General features: G+C 39.1%; 1 protein-coding gene across 1 annotated transcript; it reads right to left on the reverse strand.

Moving 5' to 3' along the window:
* Positions 1-302: 302 nt before the first annotated feature.
* Positions 303-18,500, reverse strand: LOC146629487 (stromelysin-3-like). The gene is made up of 8 exons (XM_085358637.1): positions 18,396-18,500; positions 8,148-8,413; positions 6,375-6,518; positions 2,051-2,184; positions 1,750-1,964; positions 1,425-1,629; positions 536-796; positions 303-430 (listed from the first exon to the last, which is right to left on the reverse strand). Exons 1-8 carry the CDS (start codon positions 18,498-18,500, stop codon positions 303-305), a joined length of 1,458 nt encoding a protein of 485 aa, XP_085214763.1.
* Between the last annotated feature and the right edge of the window lie 1,079 nt (positions 18,501-19,579).

Raw genomic sequence — 19,579 nt, forward strand, 5'->3', positions numbered from 1 at the left:
AGTCATTATGCAAACGTACTGTTTATAAGGTTGGGGAAGCCTGCAGTCAGCTGAGATGGGGGGATATAAGCTTGGATCTGAAGTTTTTATTGAACTGACACTAACAATTTTAACTAGCTTTCTCCAGATTGTATTCTGACACTGACAGAAACATTTCTGGCTCTGCAAAAGGCAAATAAAGACACTTCCTTTAGAGTCAAATTCATGAAATCTATCAGATTGAATATAGCCAAAACATCTTGAGTGTTTTGTATGGGAAATTTAACAGAAAAAATGATCTGTAAAAGTAATGCAGATGTAACTTATTTGGACAGAGAGGCAGAGCAGCCAAAGAAATCCATGCCGATGCTCCGGGGGTAGCCTTCCAGTACCTTCAGTGCCACAGGGTCAAACTTCCAGTAGTGCAATCCACTCAGGAAATTGGCATAGCCTGTCAAAGGGCAAAAGAATGCAACAGTGAACTCCAGACGTACATGTTAAAACTTTCTCTAGACGTACAAGTCACTAAGTCAGAGGCAGAGATTACACTCCTCACCATATCTGTCCAAAAAGGCTCCATCGATGTGGCTGGGCATTCCCCTCCACTCGTAAATGCTGCGAGGGTGTAAGTCATTAATTCGATTATCCTGAATATTGAAGGACCAGTAGTAACTCGACTTGAAGAAGTAGACTTTCTCAGTATGGTCCTCTTCCCACTTCAAAGCTGCTTCAATGTCTGTTACAGGAAGACCCAGCCGTCTCACTGAATCTGGCCCTGTTATCTTCCTTTCAGCATCAAAAACCCAGTAGCTGTCACCTGATAAGTAATAATTAAAATTAATTAATATAATTAATTAATTACAATTAATAAGTCACCAGGATGTTGTTTCTAGAAATCATCCCAGCTGAATACATGTAAAGCACATCCTTGTAAAAAGAACAACCATGTAACAACAACATTCAAGGCTACATATTTCTACCATAAACTCGTGTGTCACTGTGAAGATTATTATTTTATTTAACCTTTTTCCTCATGTTCCCACGTTTCCCCAGATTTACCTCATTTCCTCTCTTCACTTTCTCATCACTGATTGGCTCCTGAGTTTCTTTCTCCCTTAACTGAACTCACCAGACACACATTTTATAAAGACTTCACTCCCTTTCACTCACTATTTTAACTTCCACGTGGCAGTTAAGAATTTTACAGTCCATCTCTATCTTCCTTTAAGGTAAACTACATTGGCAAAGTCATTGATAGCTGTTTTCTTTACATTCTGACTGCCTAACAACTTTAACTTTCAGCTTCCTAATTAGCAATCCCTACATATCATTAAAGTTATCAAAATCACTTTTGCTTGACTAGTTTTGAGGAACAAAGGATATTTTGTGGAAAATACTTGTTTAATGTGTCCCCCAGAAAAAAACTGTCTAGTTCGCGTCTGTACCTTGGAAGAACCAGATGTTGCCAGACTTGTCTTCAAACGCAGCATCAATGTGTTCTGGAATTCCTTTCCAGTGGCGTGATGATAAAGCTGGATAGCCAGCTTGTAGCTGCCCATCACGTATTCGCCAAATATATTGAGACTTAAAGAAGAAGAGCTCTCCCCTGATCATGGATACAGCATCAAAGTTTGTTTTGCAAGCATTTGGCTGGAACACAGCAACAAACTTAGTCTGAATATTTTTGTCTATGAACTATCATGCAAAGCAGCAAAATACAGAATGGCTTATATTTTTCTAAGTAAATACATGTATTTTCAAGGGCCTCACCAGTTCAGTCTCAATCTCATTGGTCTCTGTCATCACAGGTGGCGCATGCCGAGGGGATCCGTACAGATACTGAATGCCCCTTTTGTCATCCTCACTCAGCTGCAGAGGGTAAGCGTCACTATAGAATGGGCACATCACAGCATCGGGCTCAAGGGAGTGCTGCAGGCCCAAAACGTGGCCAAACTCATGAGCTGCCACTTGGAGGAGGTCTGTGCCTAAAAAAGCAAACAGAGGAGGGCAGTCAAACTGAGAGTAGTTATTTTTGGTTCCAATCAGCTCAAAGCTTTTCAAATGTACTTACCAGCATTATTGCCCACTGTCCAGTGCTCATCGTAGTCAAAGTGGACTTCTCCCTCTCTCTGTGTCTGGGGGAAATAGGCGTGAGCAAGGATTCCTCCTGGACCATCGAATGGTAAGTTGTCCCCATGCCAGTACCTACACAATTACTTCTTTTAGAGGACGAGGTAAACCTACCACATATCATTCTTTTGATGCTCTTTCTCTATGCTAAGCATGTTGCAAATTGAGTACAGTGTAACTCTTAATTCTGAGTATTAGTTCTAAATAATACACATCATTCAGTGACCCTTATACACATCTAATTGGCAGTGTTGTGCAGATACATAAATCAACAATCTTCCTGTGTGTGTGTGTGTGTGTGTGTGTGTGTGTGTGTGTGTGTGTGTGTGTGTGTGTGTGTGTGTGTGTGTGTGTGTGTGCATTCTACTATACTTGTGAGAACCAACAGTCACTTGTGAGGACACACTCACCGGTCCTCACCAGTTTGAAGGCCTTTTTGAGGCTCAAAATGTGGTTTTAGTGTCAGGGTTACAATCAGGTTATGGTTAGGTTTAGGGTCAGGGTTAGGCATTCATTTTTAATGGTTAGGGTTCACCCAACTGCTGAACGGCAGTGCTCATCCACAAAAATATTTTGAAGCACAACATTTAATGCATTGCCAATCCCTGAAAAGGTTCATTTTGTTGTCATATGGTAATAATGAGAACTGCTTGTGTCCTAAATTAGTTTGCTTTTAGTGATATTGGTAAATGCTAAATGGACTGGTTTCAGTTATTGAGTCATCATGTTCAGGACTGCGAGGCATGAAGACATGTGTAAGAACAAAATTAAATATTTATCTTACTTTTACAGTAGGACATGACTGGTATAATTAAATATGCCAAAAAAGTGAATAGCTGTTAAAGGGAATGTCTGCTTGTAGAATTATACTTGGATTGCATTATTTAGCTAGAAGAAATGATACAATGGTCAAACGACTCTTTATGTGGACTTGTTGACTAGTTGAAATTTCAGTGGACCAACGTTTCTGTAAGAAAACTATGTAGGACATGCTTTGACATTAAAGTATGTCAATAAGCTACATATTAGGCACATGATGCAATTCTACGCTGCACCCAGTAAACTAGTGGCTAGCCTATTTTAATGTGTACAAAGTATGTTATACAAAAATGGTCGCGTGATAGATTTTAACTGAGTACATAATATTAAACACAATATAGCAGTAGTTCTAAAAATGACTCATGAAAGTAACATGTACACAAGTTAGAACTTGAATTGCTGACAAAGTGAAGTGTGGCAGGACGCTGAAAAAGAAGAGAGCTGTTATGACATTGTAAGTATCATGAATCTGATGCCAAATGACTCTTCTGATTTGATACAATATGTAGCCAGAGGCATGCTATTAAAAATCCCACCAAACAAGTCCTATGTTGCATTTGTTCCATAATCCTCTCTCAGTCTTGGCTGGGAGACATCTGGTTTAGTGTTTCCTGGTTTACTATGACAGCAGGAGTCATGCCTAAGATTTGTGCCTGGGTCTTTAAAAAAAAGTTGATTCTGTTCATCTGGGCGTAGCGTTTTTGGTTGGAGAAATGTTTCATCCCTCATCCAAGTGACATCTAGTCTCAGCTGACTGCAGGTTTCCCCAACCTTTTAAACTGTACATTTAAATAATGACTGAAACCAGCACCACTGGCAAACACTGGACTATGATCCAGAAACTGACCTCACAGCCCATTGTTCACCATTGGTGCTAGTGCCAGAGAGTAAAAGGTCTTTTATGTTTGAACTGATAAAGAGTGCTATAACAGACCTTATCCGTATTTGCTAATAGTAAATCATCTTTATTCCTAACTAAAGATATAATCCATATATAAGTTTGATTAATGAAAACTATTCTAATGTCCAGATTGTGTCTGCACAGACATGATCCAGGTTTGACCTTGGCAGCTTAGTGTCTGTGTGTGTTTGGAAAATGCCTAAGATTTATGTGTGTCTGGAAAAACGTGAAAGATAAGAAATGTGCTGCCAACCCATAATAATACATGATTCTGAATAAGATAAAGTAAGAGAAATGTAATTGAAGAGAAATACCATAACTTAAATAAGGCATGAAATGAAGCATATTCATGTGTGACTGAACATTCATATGTGCTGGAATTATTGACAAATTAAGTACTGCATAGAAAAGAAAAATAATGAAGTGATTTTTAAAGTTGCTTTAAATAATATATCTGGAAAAGTCAGAGAGAGGGGTGAGGTGAAAAAGTGATACAGGGTTCTTCCCTTTGTCTTCTGCATGATGAGCAGTTCAGAAGATCGGACCTAAGATGTTGAAGATTCCAGCAGAGACCCCAGAGGGATCGACTGCTGGACTGTGAACCTGCAAACTGTTTTTGTATTTATTTTGGCTTTTTCTCTGCTCCTTTTTACCATGTTAGAATATTAATTCAAAAGGATTTGGATTTAACTTGTTTCCCGTTGATGTGTCTCCTAATGGGTCATACCTACATGGAAGAGATAAGGGCATCAGTGCTCAAGGCACGCTCATTCCCCCTAACCTCCTCCCTCACAAGGATTAAAACAAGGTCAGCATTAGCTCAGAGTTGGTTAATTAGAAAAGTATAATTCTGCCAATTTCAATATTATTTCGTGATTGTTATTAATTGATGCTTTGCTCTTGATAAATTGCTTTAATAAAATGTCCTGCAATTAAAATCCAAATTATAGACATTCCCATTTTAACCCTTTGTGAATGTGATGGCATCAGCCACACATGGGTAAATCAGTCCATTTGTTCACTTTATTAGTTTGTTTTGCAGTTTTCTTCATTAATATAATTCATTAATCATTTTATTTAAACCTAACACTGATATTATGAGGCGCACACATAGTGGCATTGTGGGGTTTTTCTAAAAATGTTTTGTTATATTAATTATGTTTCTTTCTTTGAGTTACCTGGGTTTGGGCGATGGCTGTTTCCTGTCTGGGCAAAAGGCGTGGCTGAGGACTCTGGGAACAAAATGCCTGCTCAGCAGGACCAACCATGGGCTTACCAGGAGCAGGGGTGTTTTAGGTTTACTTGGGTTATTCTGTGCTTAGTTAATATTAGTGTGTATTTTTGTTTTCCCCCTATTGTGTGTAAATAGTTTGGCCAAACCATTATAAAAGCTACCCTCTTTATAATTAGGCCAGTTTGTGAGTTAAACAAACAAAGTGAGATACAACTTAAGTTTCTGGAAATTACTTTTTGTAGATTTATATTTAGTTGACCTCTTTTATGGGCCTGCTAATTATGTTTTTGAATTTTGTCATTTTTGAAATTTTTGAGGGATAAAATAAAGAAAACCCTCTTGCTAAGCCTCTGCCTGAACATGTCAGCATTTGTTTAGGAAGTATGATTTTAAAAAATCTTAAGGCAAATGAACTTTTGGTAAAAACATAGGTTACTTAGTTTCTTGCTTTTTGTTGAATTGTACCAGCTAGCTTCTTACCTTGCAGTTGCTCTGGAGGTGTGCCTGTGTCTACTGTCTGCTTAGACTAGCATGTGTGCTCACCGCTCCACACCACAGCTACATCTGGGCAGGCCAGAGTTTAAGTGATTTGATATCTAAATAGTGATGCACTAGTTTTGTTGTTTATCGCAATTCTGAAACTGCTTAATGCTGATTACGATTTGGGGGTTTTAAAGGGCTAGAACATGAAGAAAAGTGCAAACACATCATGTGTGATTACTGTACACATTGTTAATGGTCAAGATTTCATCTATACAAATATTTAAATCTGAATACTTGGAGCTGCTTCATTCGACACACATGCTTAAGATGGCTCATCTAGAATTTGGCCAAGAAACAACAAATCACAGAGTTCCTTTATCACAGCTTTATTTCTGCTGTATCTCGTCTTCCATCTTCACATTATTGACAGTATATATCAAAAAAATCTGAAGCTGAGCTTGAACAGGATAATCGTACCTAATCACACAAGCCATTACATCAGGGAAAAGTTAGAAAAGTTGAAGTTGAGGTTCATGAAATGCCCTAGTCAAAGCTCAGATTTGAAACTCACTGAAAATTTGCAAGTGGATTTGAAATAGGTAAAGCATGCAAGAAAGCATTTAGTATCTTGCAACTGGGGGGATCTGGAATGGTTTCGAGGATTGCTCTGTATTTATTTTTTATTCCTGTCAATATTTTTGTTGAATAAATGAGTGAAAAAGCAAACTGTCCTCGGGTTGTTGTCTTAGGTAAATCAATGTCTCAGTTTAGCTGAATTTTTATTCTTAAATGCCAGTGTTGTGTTGCTCACTGGTGGACATTTCTCACCTGTTGAAATCAATGATGATGTCAGCATTCTCACTGGTTACTTCACTGAACCTGAGAGGAGTAACAGCACCCCACACACCAAACGCCTTCTGGAAAACACTCCGCACTTTGTCCTCACTCATCTGCCAGGGAAAACGTATGATCCTGGTTGGCACAAACACATTAATATCATGTTTTATCAAGCTTTAACATAAATTTAATATATATGTGCATGTGGTATGCTAGACTTCTTAAACTCTTGGAAAGAAACTGGTCCAAATCCATGTGGATCAATAGTATTAATCAGCATCGCTGCCTTTGGCTCGTCTCTGTCTATTTTTGATTTGCATATGATTGCTGGTGTTCTGTCCCTGGTAGGCCTAAGTGGATTCCCTTAGGAGTCTGTTGGGTTTTTATTTATTTATTTATTTTTAATTGTGGTGTCCAAAGTGGTTAAAGCAGTGGTCTTGGGAATACATTCAAGGCCATTTTGGTTGCTTTTTCCAGGCTTATGAGTTTCAGTGCTTAACTAGCACCTGAAGACTAGGGAGGAGCTTCTTTTGATTCTGGTTAGGCAGTGAGAAGGATCGGCTGTGGTGAATTCTGTTGCTAAGCTTCTGCTTTTGGTCCTTCTGTGTCAGTTTTGTGTATTTGGGCAATAGAGTAGAGCTTTGTTTCTGTTAGCAATACCAATTAAAGGCATGCATGTTTTTCTGGGGAATAACTTGGTAGTTAGTCCACCACCCCCAACTTTGATGACTTGTACGTCAAGTTCAAGTTCCTTTTATTAGTACCCTTGTTCTTTATTTTGCAATTATGAAGTGGTACCCTGCTCAAACACAGGCACTAGTAAATCTGTACAAGCACCACACTTCTTTAAGACTACAAAGAGCTGTCATAGGTAAATTCAGGTTTAAACAAAAAATTGAATAGCTTAAGAAACTGTATCTTATATAAAAAGACCTACCTTCTCTTCAGTTGTCTTCTTTTACCAGTCCCTACATTAAGAGTCCCTACTCTCACCTCCACACTCCATTCCTGCCTTTCTTTCTCTTGTGCTGCCTCATAACATGCCTTCTTCCTTTCCTCTATGTTTGTCTTTGGCCACCAGCACCTTGTTGGCCACCAGCACCTTGTTGGCCACCAGCACTTGGGAGTGATATTAAGAGTGAACTGGTTTGTGGCCCATTTTTCAAACAGTAAATTTGAAAATTCATCAATAAAATACATTTCTTAGCAATAAAAATATTATTCTGATTAGAGAGCTTGTGATTATTCGTGGATAAACCATTATAGGTGCTTTGTCTTTGATGTAAATATGTAAAAATTGTGTGTGTTTCTGTTCTTTGTCTTGTGTACTGTTTGTTGTATATGTGTCTTTCTTGCTGCTGTTACACCCAAATTTCACCTTGTGGAACAATTATAGGATTATTCTATTCTATTCTATAGAAACATAACAAGTTATTATGGTAATTGCCAATACTGTACATTTAGGGCAGTTATGGCATAAACCTCATACTGGTTGGTGATGTAATAAATTTGCTAAGCTTAACGTTCCAGTGCTTCCACCATTTATAAGATAGCTGCCAGTTCTTTTGACAAATGAAAACTAAAAACAAAGTCTTAATGTGAAACTAAACAAACAGATTTGTTTCATTAGATCCCCATACTAAACTAAAACCATCAGCTTTGCGTTCCACTCCTGCAAATTATGGTCATATAGGCAGCCATGTAACTCATCAGCAAAACAAACAAACAAGTCACTGTATTTAGAGACTTTTTAGTGTTTCTTACTTGTAAGTTAAGTCTGTCTTCTCCCATCGCCTGCCATAGAGCGCAAATCGCTTCCTGCGCTGCTGTCTACTCAGGGTGTCCCTCCTCTTTTTCACATTGTTGTATGTCGTGCTGAGCTGCGTTAAGGTAGGATAATCTGGGACTCCACAGCGAGGACGATTCCACAAATCTGTGTCATTTGGGGACTTGAAATCGTACTCTTCATTTAGTGTGTCCTGTTCATGACTTGGCCTCTTCTTCAGACCGGCATGACTGTTGCTCCATCTCTGGGAGAAAGAAAACAGAGTCAGAGTACTTTTTAGTTTTAATAGATACATAAAGATGTAATGTTGGCTATGTACCATTTCTGCCACCTTTCTACTGGTAAATTCCAGATTATCCTTGGCTTTTGACTTCATACACACTTCTTTGAAAGTAAATCATCACAAAATACTGATGCTGATGACATAACGTTCATAACGTTCACACCCTCCTGGAGAATTCAAAGTACCTTCTTTATACAAAATGCTTCATTTTGTGATGGGTGCATTCACCCATTATACAAGCACGTCTTTCTATGCTTAAGTGCTTCCTGTCTAACATTCACACATATTCATACTCCAGTAGATGCATCAGAGTGCAATTTGGAGTTAGTGTCTCAATGCATGCTCAAACATCCAGGTAAGTAAATCCCAAAAGGTTGATTGATCAACAACCACTGATCAAAGCCATAGACCATTGATCACTGATCAAAGACTATTGATAAATGGCTATGAGTACCATTCACAGAGAGTTGAGGAATGGCTGCAAATACAGCATTTTAAGATGGAAAAAATCAAATCTCATGATGTACCACAATTCACGGATCGCATTAACTCGGTGGACCAACAGATCAAATTCACCAGGGGAGATATGAAAAGTGGCAGGTTAGCCTTCTTAGACTGTGAGATTTCCATCAGTAATGAGGGACAGTTAAAAGTTCATGTGTACCGGAAACCTACGCATACGAATCAGTATTTATGGTCTAACTCTCATCCACTGGAGCACAAACTGGGTGTCCTCAGGACGCTACAACACAAAGCGAACACCATCCCCAGACACAGCAGCCAGGGAAGCAGAAGAACATCACATCCAGAAGGCCCTGAGTAAATGTGGTTATCCCAGCTGGGCATTTGTCAAAACTGGTAAGGCATCTAAAGAAAGCTCCAGCCGATCCAGGAGAGAAGGACAACTGCTGCCTAAGTGAAAACCCTTAGTGATCCCTTATGTGTCAGGAGTATCGGAACAGTTGTTACAGTTGAACAGTCTAAACACCGGGTCTCTGTGGCTTTTAAACCTCAAAACATGCTGCACCAAAAATTGGTCCACCCCCTAGGATCGAGTCCCCTGACACAAACAGAGTAACATAGTGTACGCTGTTAAGTGCCAGGAGGATTGCCATGATTTTTACATCAGTAAACCAAACAACCTCTGGCGAAGCTGATGGCACAACACAGAAGAGCTAACTCGTCAAGCCAGGACTCCGCAGTCTATTTACACCTACAGGCCAGTGGACACTTTCAATGATGAGGATGTAACATCCTGGACAGGGAGGAACGCTGGTTTGAGCGCAGAGTCAAGGAGGCCATTTACGTGAAAAGGGAAATACCATCTCTGAATCGAGGAGGGGGCCTAAGGGTCCATCTTTCACCATCTTAGGCTACGTCCACACTAATGCATTTTCGTTTGAAAACGCATCATTTTCTCTCCGTTTTGGCCTCCCGTCTACACTGAGACAGCGTTTTCCCCGAAGAAAAACACAGCGTTTTGAAAACGCTCTTGAAAACAAATACATTTGAATACATTTGAAGACGGTGCTTTCGCGTCGCAGTGTGGACAGCGAAAACGGAGACTTCTGAAAACGATGATGCATTTTAGTCATGTGACCAATTAAACAAAGATAGCTGAGGACATTATACAGCAGTTGTTTTGTTTGCTCTCAATTTTGACAGCACTATTAAAGATTAATATCAGTTTGTACATGTTTCAGATAGCTTTTCTTGAAATTCTTTAATTCTCACTTTGTACTTTTGTGTTACTTGCAGCAACAACAACACCTCATTGTTAGTCCATTTAAAAAACTCGGTGCTTTTCCTCAACATTTTGCTGCGACATTTCAAAGAGCCGGAAAGTAAATAAACGGCAGACAGAAATGAGGCAGGCCGAATCTTCCTGCGCTTCAAGCATGCGCAGTACTGCAACGTAAACGTTTTCGGCCGTTTCAATGTGGATGCACAACTCTGTGAAAACGACTGAAAACGCTAGTGTGGACACGGAGCGTTTTGAGACGAAAACGCCTTTTTCAAATCTATTCGGGCTAGTGTGGACATAGCCTTAAAATGCTGTGATTGCAGCCAATTCCCCAACTCTCTGTGAATGGTACTCATAGCCATTGAGCCATTGATCAGTGATCAATGGTCTTTGGCTTTGATCAGTGGTTGTTGATCAATAGTCATGACAATTTGCATATTAATGATCAAGGAACTGACCTCACAGGCCATTGTTCATTCAGTGGGCTGGTTTCAGTCAACATGCAAATGTACTGTTTATAAGGTTGGGGAAACCTGCAGTCAGTTCAGACTGAAGAAGTCACTTGGATGAGTGACGAAACGTTTCTCAAACTGAAAACGTTACGTCCAGAATCAACCTTTTGGAATTTGTAGTTAGTATTTTTCTCAAGGATATTTGGAATGCAGACTGGAGCAGCCAGAGATCAAACCATCAGCCTTACGAGATGAACCTCCTGAGCTCCAGCCACCAAGGGCATCAGTGTATGAGCTTCAGCTCAGTTATCCATATGATGTTTGAAGTGTCATAAGTTGCTGCGCTGGGCGTCTGTCACACTCCTTCATTACATGCTGACGTCAGCTGCTGGCTCACTTGTGTTGGTTTTTGTTGTCTGATGTGAGGGATGTAAGTTGGCCCAGGCCAGCCTATGATTGTTGGTACAGTTCAGTTTCAGAGTTGCTGAGTGGCCTGTTTTTCACTGAGAAGACAGTTAGCTGTGCTAATATGCTGCCATGTGTAGTTTACGCTGCTGTGACAAGGAAAGAGATCTGTCAGCAAGACTCTGGACATAAAATGTAATAAATAAATGTGTAAAATTGCGAATAAGGCAGAAAATTGCTATTATTAATGAAAGGATGAAAGTCAAAGTAAGAGGCAATTCAGTTTTTCACGTGAAGTGTACTTTTGGTCTACTTTTGCTGCTGGTTCAGTAAATTTTGATCGGAGTGATGAAACCTGCAGTTTGACATTCTGTGAGGTGTTTGCTTTCAGCACCAAAGGTATGTCCATGTATATCAGGTGAACGGTGGGAATCCACGCATTGTGTTTACATCTTGCGCTTACTTGCTTTTTAATCATTTGTCGTTTCAGCTGTTTAGTGGTTGTTGAAATTACTTTGTGAGCTTTTAGCTGAGATTCTGATGTTTCTGTGGATACCACACATGTCTATATTTAAAAACACATCTTACAGTACATCCCATTAAACCAGATGTTTAATGGGATGTACTGTACGCCTCCAGTACCGGGAGCATTGGGGTTCAACAGGTTAATTGTTTATTGCTTAATTACGTTGTGTGGCATGAATGGCCATAAGGGAGGTTTTTGTCAGTAGGAAAAGCTGCAAAACTTATGAAAATACAGTTAAAAGTCCAACATTTCAGCTTGTGCTTGTTTGCGGTGAGCAACAGATCAAACAAGTCAAGAATTATAAATTTCGCAGATGCTGCTCGTTTTACGTTTTCACTTGTTTTTTCACTTCTTCTGACATGCTTGCATTTAAATCCGGCTCCTCGTCTCCCTGTGTAGGCCATGTCCCTCAACTGTGAAAGGGTGGAGTGCTCACTCCGGATCAGGGATGAGTGCCTGCCTCAAGTGGAGGAATTTATGTATTTCACAAGCAAGGTGAGAAGAGAGTGGGAGATTGGCAGGTGGATTATATCAATTGCAGATACTTAGAGAAGCTGTTACTATACCAGTCAATCTGTCCCCGCGCTCACCTATAGTCGTGAGCTGTGGGTAGTGACTGAAAGAATGAAACTGCAGATGCAAGCTGCATAAATGAGCCTTCTCTGAAGTTTGGCTGGCCTCTCTCTTAGTGACAGGGTGAGGACTTAAGTCAGAGAGCTACTGTTTCTCCACATAACAAGGAGCCAGTTGAAGTGGTTCGCGGATCTGACAAGGACGCCTCCTGGGTGAGGTGTTCCAGGATGTAATAGGATGCATTGGAGAGAAATACGTCTTAGCTGACTTGGGAATGGCTCAGTGCTACCCCGGAAGAGCTGGAGGACGTGGCTGGGGATGGGGAGGTATGGACTTCTCTGCTTAAGTTAGAAAATGGATGGAAAGATAGACTCACATACTTTCCCTGTCAATTCTGAAGCTACATTGATCTATATTGCTTTTTGGTACTCTAGCAGAGTCCAAGTATAAAAGTATGAATCTTGAATTGAACAGCAGTTCAGCTTTGTTCAGCAGTGCTGAACCACCGCCACTGCTTTAGACCTTTACTTTACAAAAGACCTTGGTGTTTTTGGTTTTTGAGGCTCACTCACAGCAAGCAAAGCTGTTAATCATCAACATCAAATGTCAGGTCTTAATCCGTTTACTATACATTCAAAAACTTTGAAGCTTTAATTGTGCTATTTGATTTTAAACTTATAAAGGCCATTCAATAAAATAGAGACCATTTAATTCCACCTTACACTGGGTGGAGAGCACTTACTAACATGACGGAGGTTGACTGAACTTAATTCTTAAACTGACCCTTTGTCTTATAAATCAGAATGTCCCTATTTGCTTTGCACAACAAATAGCATTTGTGTTTGTCTTTGCTAACAGATTAATGGCTGCTAGGGCTTTCCTGCTATAGGTTCATACATCATAACTTTAATCTGACAGGCAATTTTTTACAGTAGTTCAATCCACTGAAACTGTGGGAAGTGGAACAACAGTTGAAGACTGCAATCATGTCTTCCATTACTAATATACTAAAATGTAACGTGATCAGTAACTGAAGATAAGGATTCACTACCCCTATTTGGAATTCAGTCATTTTTACCTCATGCCTTATTCGCACATCAGTCTATCGTTGTGTAGTGTTGTTGGCCACAGTTTTGTTTTTTTCCCAAAAGATGCCCTTTGACGAGAAAGCCTATTTTGTTCCATTCAATACCCAAGAAATTTCAGTTTTCACAAATTTCAGCAAATTAGAAAAATGCTTAGCTATGTGTCTACTAATAAAACCTCTGTAATTTTGTGAAAAACTGAAAAGTTTCTATTTTCTATTTTCTACTATAGAAATTTCAGTTTTTTACAACTACAAAAAACAAACAAACGGGACAATCTAAACAATGAGCAACCAAAACTTTTTCTGAAATTTTACACATTTATTTCTTACATTTAAGTCCAAAGAGTCATGGTCACAGTTTCTTTCCTTGTCACAGCAGCTTTTTCTTCATCATGTAGAAAAAAAGTTAAATATGTAACTTCTTTATACTGACAAAAAGGGGATTTTCACTGGTCCGGCCTGCTTAAAATGCTTTAAACTCTTAAAATGAGTTTGGCACCCCAGGCTTAACAGTTTGAACAATGCTGAAGCCAGAGCCATGCGGAGCTAGCAGATCGTTCAATTTAGGATGAGTTGAGTGACAAAACTATAGTTTGTTCTGTAAGTATGTTGGCAATGAGTACAGGTTTGCTTAAAAGGCATAACACAGAGTCACATGCCACTAAAAGAAAGCATTGTGTATGCTTGGGAATCCTGCCGATGGGGCCAACATGTCCGCACAGGATAGTGTGATTCCTGCTTCCCAAATCAGTGTGCCTGAGATACAAGCCATGTGTACTGCTGGGAACATCTGCAGAAAGGAGCATTATAGTTTTATCTAATAGGTGGTTACACTGAGGACTCTTTGTGGACGATGTTCAAACATGCAACTACACGTATATGTGCAAGTATGAACCTGCACACAGAAAAAATGTGCACACACACAGATGAAAATGTGTTCATCAAAGCTACAAAAAGCTGCATCACACACAGTGAGCAGATGTCTGGAAATTCCCTCTTCAGTCATGACATCAGGTCACCTGCACTATAATACCGGGGGTGTTTTATGGGAGGTTGTTAAGGGTGGTAATCTAAACATTAGCGAGAATTATCATTTTTACAGTGACACAAAAAACAAGCAGGACTTGATTCAACTCCCTTTTAAACACATGCTGTGAGATATCCCACAGATATCCCTTGGCAGATAAAAAGTAGCCAAACTTTAGATAAATGATGCACATAGTGGGAGAAATTTCTCCAGGGTAAATATTTAACTACAAAAAGTCCTGAATATCAGCAGGCTGTAAGTGTTTTGCACACAGAGAGCTGACTGTGCTAAGTGTGGGGAATGTTTGCAGGATGAAGGGTATTAGCATGAATAGAGATGAGAGGCTGCTTCTCCAAGGTAAACATCTATCAGTAAACCTTCAGTCAACAAGCCCCATCATACTCCAGATAATATCAGCTTTTCCATAGGAACCTTTGAAAACATTGCAGTTTCTGTGTGTTGTGGTTTCCAATATGAATGGTTAGTTTTCTCTGTCCTTTGTGTTTTCTTCTGTTCTTTCTGTGTGCCTGCGTCTGCCTTTTTCTCAAATCCTTTTTAGGTTACTTCCTGTATTATTTTAAAACTATTTTGATTATTACATATTTCTGTCTGATTGACCTGATTGTTGCCCTATTACCCCTCTCTCCCCGGTGTCTATTTAGTGCATGTCTTTTCCCTCATTTTTTGATGCACTTCACTACGGAAGCGTAGAGCTGCCACCCAGGCAAAAGAAAAATACAAGTGTATCACGTTATAAGGTGAAAGGTTTATTGTTCTAACAAGATACTTTTCCTGTTTGTACAATATACTATCATGTTTGTACAATATACTTTTCACGTTTGAACAACATAATATCACGTTATTACAATATACATAATTATCACGTTCGTACAATATAATATTTATATTGTACGAACGTGATCCTATATTGTACGAACGTGATAATTATGTATATTGTAATAACGTGATATTATGTTGTTCAAACGTGAAAAGTATATTGTACAAACAGGAAAAGTATCTTGTTAGAACAATAAACCTTTCACGTTATAACGTGATACACTTGTATTTTTCTTTTGCCTGGGTGGCAGCTCTACGCTTCCGTACTTCCCTCACATGCCTCCATCGTGCTTGTTTCTCCTGTGTGATCCGTGCTTTTTTGGATAGTTTTTTTTTTTATTGGACTTTCCTGGCTCACTACACAGGGCCTGTCATTAAACCAGTCATTTGTTGTTTTTATTTCCCCCCCCATGTACTTGCAAATCTCTGTTGTCTGTATATTGGATGCTCTTGTAAAATAGACCTTAACAAACTTCAGCAGATTTTAACCTTTTGTCCTCATCCCACACTGTTTTAGATCATTCTTTTGGCCATGTGTGGACAGGGAAAAACTCAGACGTTTGGAAACAATCAAGCAGGCATACAGTTTGCTTTTTGATTAGATTTTATCGGTCCCAAACTCCTTTGTTCAGGGTGGAAATTTATGAGCGTATCACGCAGACCCTGCCGATTTCCTTTGATAAAAGTCCCCATCCATAATTGAGGATGTAGGGCAGAGTGATTTCATTTGAAAACAGTTTCCAGATAAAAGTGCATAAGTGTGATTATAGAAACAGTGTCTCCAGCAGTGAAAGTATTTGGGTCTGTGATTGGCTCAATACCAAAATAAAACTACTTCTCTATGTCTTGCATTCAAAATACCATTATAATATATTATCCAGATGATATATTATCATGAGTAGCAAAAATACTAGAAGTGTCTAAAATGAGAGGTACTGTAATACAATGAGCAACTTTTTTCAGTTCTTGAAGTTAGACTTAGTTTTAGCTACTTTATAAGCTCCATCCAGTGTATACCCAGCTCAGCAAAAGCTTTTCTTATTTTTTCCAAGAGTCCAAATTGATGTGTTCAAATGTCTTGTTTTGACTAACCAAAATAGCGCACCTCTCTCACCAAGGAAACAATTAACAAGTCCATTTTTAACAGTCAACAAATCAAATCATTTCGGTTCTGGTCGAGGTTACTTGAAAATCTCAAATAAATCTAGAGTACAGAGTAATGGAGGGAAAAAATTAATTTAATTCATAAGTTTAAAGCTAAATTTACATTTAAAACTATGTTTTCTTGTTTTCTTTTGTCCTTTCAGCTTCTAACATTCTAACATCTTCTGAACTTTTTGGTGAAAGACCTCTAAAACATGTCAAGAGGCCCAAACAAGACATGGCTTCAAAGGCCACAAGCCAAACAGCATGATTATCCCACTTAAACTGCCTCTTAAAATATGTGAGTGAAAACAACGTGATAGTACAGCCAACTTAAGATTATGCAGTGCATAAAATGGACAACAATATTGCTTGTTTTTATAGATGCACACTCTGGTCTGACGCGTCTGAACAAGCTAAGTTTCTGCAGTTAAAAACACAGAGATTTCCTGTGTGTTGCGTTTTACATCATTGTTAGAGGAGTATGAACCACAGAGCTGTCTTTGTCGTCTCCAGGTTTTCATATTGTGAAAAAGTACATGTTTGAAGGATTCAGATGACCTATTCTGCTCAACTTTTACCTCATTTTTATTCTCAGACATCATATACCGGTATACAAGGCATTTGTGTAGCTATTCTGTCTCAAACTTTTATTCTTTTATTTCACTTTAATCAGTTTTCTTCTGATTAGATGTTCCTCATAAACAGAAGATTTGAACATAATGTGGAGAGTTTGTCTTTCTGTCTAAACCTGAAGACATGTTCTTCAGTGTTGAAGCAGCTAAACACTTACTAACAGCAATGATTGCTGATGGTTGGTTGCTATTTTAATGTGGATTTTTAACAATTGTGTCAGTCTCCAAAAATACTTGCACTTAACTGTAACTGTATACATTTGAATGAAGACCTTTTTTCGTTAACCAGACTCAAACACATGTAAACTAATGTGTTTACATGATCATAACAAAGAATATTAGAGCATAAGATGTTAGGTTGGATAGTCAGGGAACTACACAGAAACTGCAATTATAAGTATCACTAAAGTGGATTTTGGTATATTAATCTACTTTCATAAACTGTGACTAAAAAAAAACATCTTTAAAAAAACTTTTCATTATTTTTAAAGTTGAGCTTTTGCCTTGACTGTTATGAGCAACAGCACCTTTTCTGGGTAACAGGGTTTGTATAAAATGCTAGTATTTGACTTAATGGTTCTGCTGCTTAACCTGCAGATAAACAGATTAATTCATCATTGACAGTCCAGAAGGAAGCCTCCCACACAAAAGAATGCCAGGGACTGATTGTTTGTTAGTAACATGAATCTGTCACAAGCAGCAGGTCTGCTTCAGCTATTATGATTAGTCACTGGACTCAAGGAATAAATAGGAATGCCAGACAGCTGCACAGGGTCCTTTTTGCCAGGGTTCCTGTCTGTGGACACTTAAAGCTTACAAACAAGTCTTGGTGGTGTTACTCTGCTGCACACTGCCTGTTTACCTCGTGTTTCTGTCTTTAAGTAGTTATCTGCGGTTTTTCCCCTGAGTCAGCAAATAAGTAGCGTTTGCACCGGAGTTACCAGGTGCGTGCCTCTGCCTGCATAATCTGACTCTCACTCACCGGAAAGCAGCTCTGGCACCCTCCAGGGTACAGTACACAGTAACAACAATAAAACTTCTTCTTTTTTTTCTTTCTTTTTTTAATCCTTCACAAACAGGACCGACCGTGTTATTCCAAAACAGAAACACCACACTGGTAATCTGAAGATGCTATAACTATGAAAATCATAGTTCCCTGAGTCAGTTGTGACAGAAACTCATGATAGTTCACATCTCACAAATCTCAGCTGTTCAACCATCAACAGCTTTCAGTGAGAACATTTATGTCTTTAAGGGCAGCGCATGCAGAAACATTAAGGTATGCAGAACAACAAAGGAACTTACAGCAGCATCCCTAAAATGAGTGGATGCGACGACACATGCAGCACAGTTTTGAACACACACACACATTAGAAATATCAGGTAACTTTAACATGTTTAATTCATTTATTCATGTCAACTTCTGTATTATTGGATGTTTGTTCACCATTGCATATGTGAACACTTTCCCATTCATAAGGATCTCTGAAAAGTGCATTTACGCTTTGACTCACCTGCAGCTGCTTGGCGGTCCTGTGGTCGTGTACCGGCAGAGAACAGACGCAGAGGAAAAGGTACAAAGGCAGGATGCTGCCGTAAAACACGGCACCTCGCAGCATCTTTTCAACGCTGTGACGGCGACCGTGCAACAGAGCGGACGCAGGAACTGCGTGGATGGAGTGAATGAATGTCGGCCCCGGTGTCTTTGTCCTACTCAGGTAACAGGTTTACTACACACGTGATTTAACCCCTTACACTCCCAGCGGTGCAACTTGTGGGTTTCGCAAACTGCTGTAGTCTGTAAATCAAAGCGAGTATAAGGACCACTGGGAGGTCTTTTGGATTCTTTTTTCCGGAATTCTAAGAAAAAAATCTGCATTTGGGTTTGTTTGTTTTCTGAATTCTGGAAGAAAAACAAAATCCAAAAAACGCTCATTTGTTCCTCTCTCCGGTCGCCCCAGTCCTCTTCCGTAGCACTCAGACTGTAGATTCAGAAAGAAGGGAAACCTGTGCGTCAGAAATGTCTAATCCTTCGTTCTTTTGGATTTTCTCTGGGAAAATGTGCGATTTCTCCCGCTTTTGGTGGAAATCACTTATGTAAAGACATTCTTTATTACTCTCAGATATTTTTTCAGCTTCTTCCTTAATGCTTTTCAGACACAACACGCATATGGTTATGATTTACTTGTCTGCCTTCTTTTGGTCCAGAGGAGGACGTAACTGTTCGGTCTTTTAGTAGGAGCAAATGTGCGTGTGTCACGTATTCACACCAGCAATGCATTCCCTTAAAATTATGAACCATTGGTCTATAATAGCTCAGATGTTTGCACATGTTCAAAACTTTATTCCTTTCTGCAAAAAGTTTAACGAATAAATGTGCGTTCCAAATATGTTTCAAATGCATGTTCTCCCAAATCTGAGCAGTAAAACTAACAAACGGAAATCAGTGACATGAACCATTTCTCTTGTTTGCAAGTATATATCTCGCTACGATTTTTTTCATCGCGGAAAAAATGTCTTTTGAGGATTTATGGATTCATTTTATTATTGTAAAACAAATATCCAGGATCTCAATTTAATAATCATTTAAATCCTTCAGATTTGAATATTTACTTAAAGAGGGTGCACCTTAAATTCTTAAATCTTACCATAACCTGGTTTAAGTTGTTATAATCACGTATTTAACAGTTGCTTTAAA

Source organism: Diplotaxodon limnothrissa, linkage group LG7 (genome assembly GCF_057381915.1).
Source record: "Diplotaxodon limnothrissa isolate DT_005_m linkage group LG7, D_limnothrissa_male_GT1.1, whole genome shotgun sequence".
NCBI classification, from domain to species: domain Eukaryota; kingdom Metazoa; phylum Chordata; class Actinopteri; order Cichliformes; family Cichlidae; genus Diplotaxodon; species Diplotaxodon limnothrissa.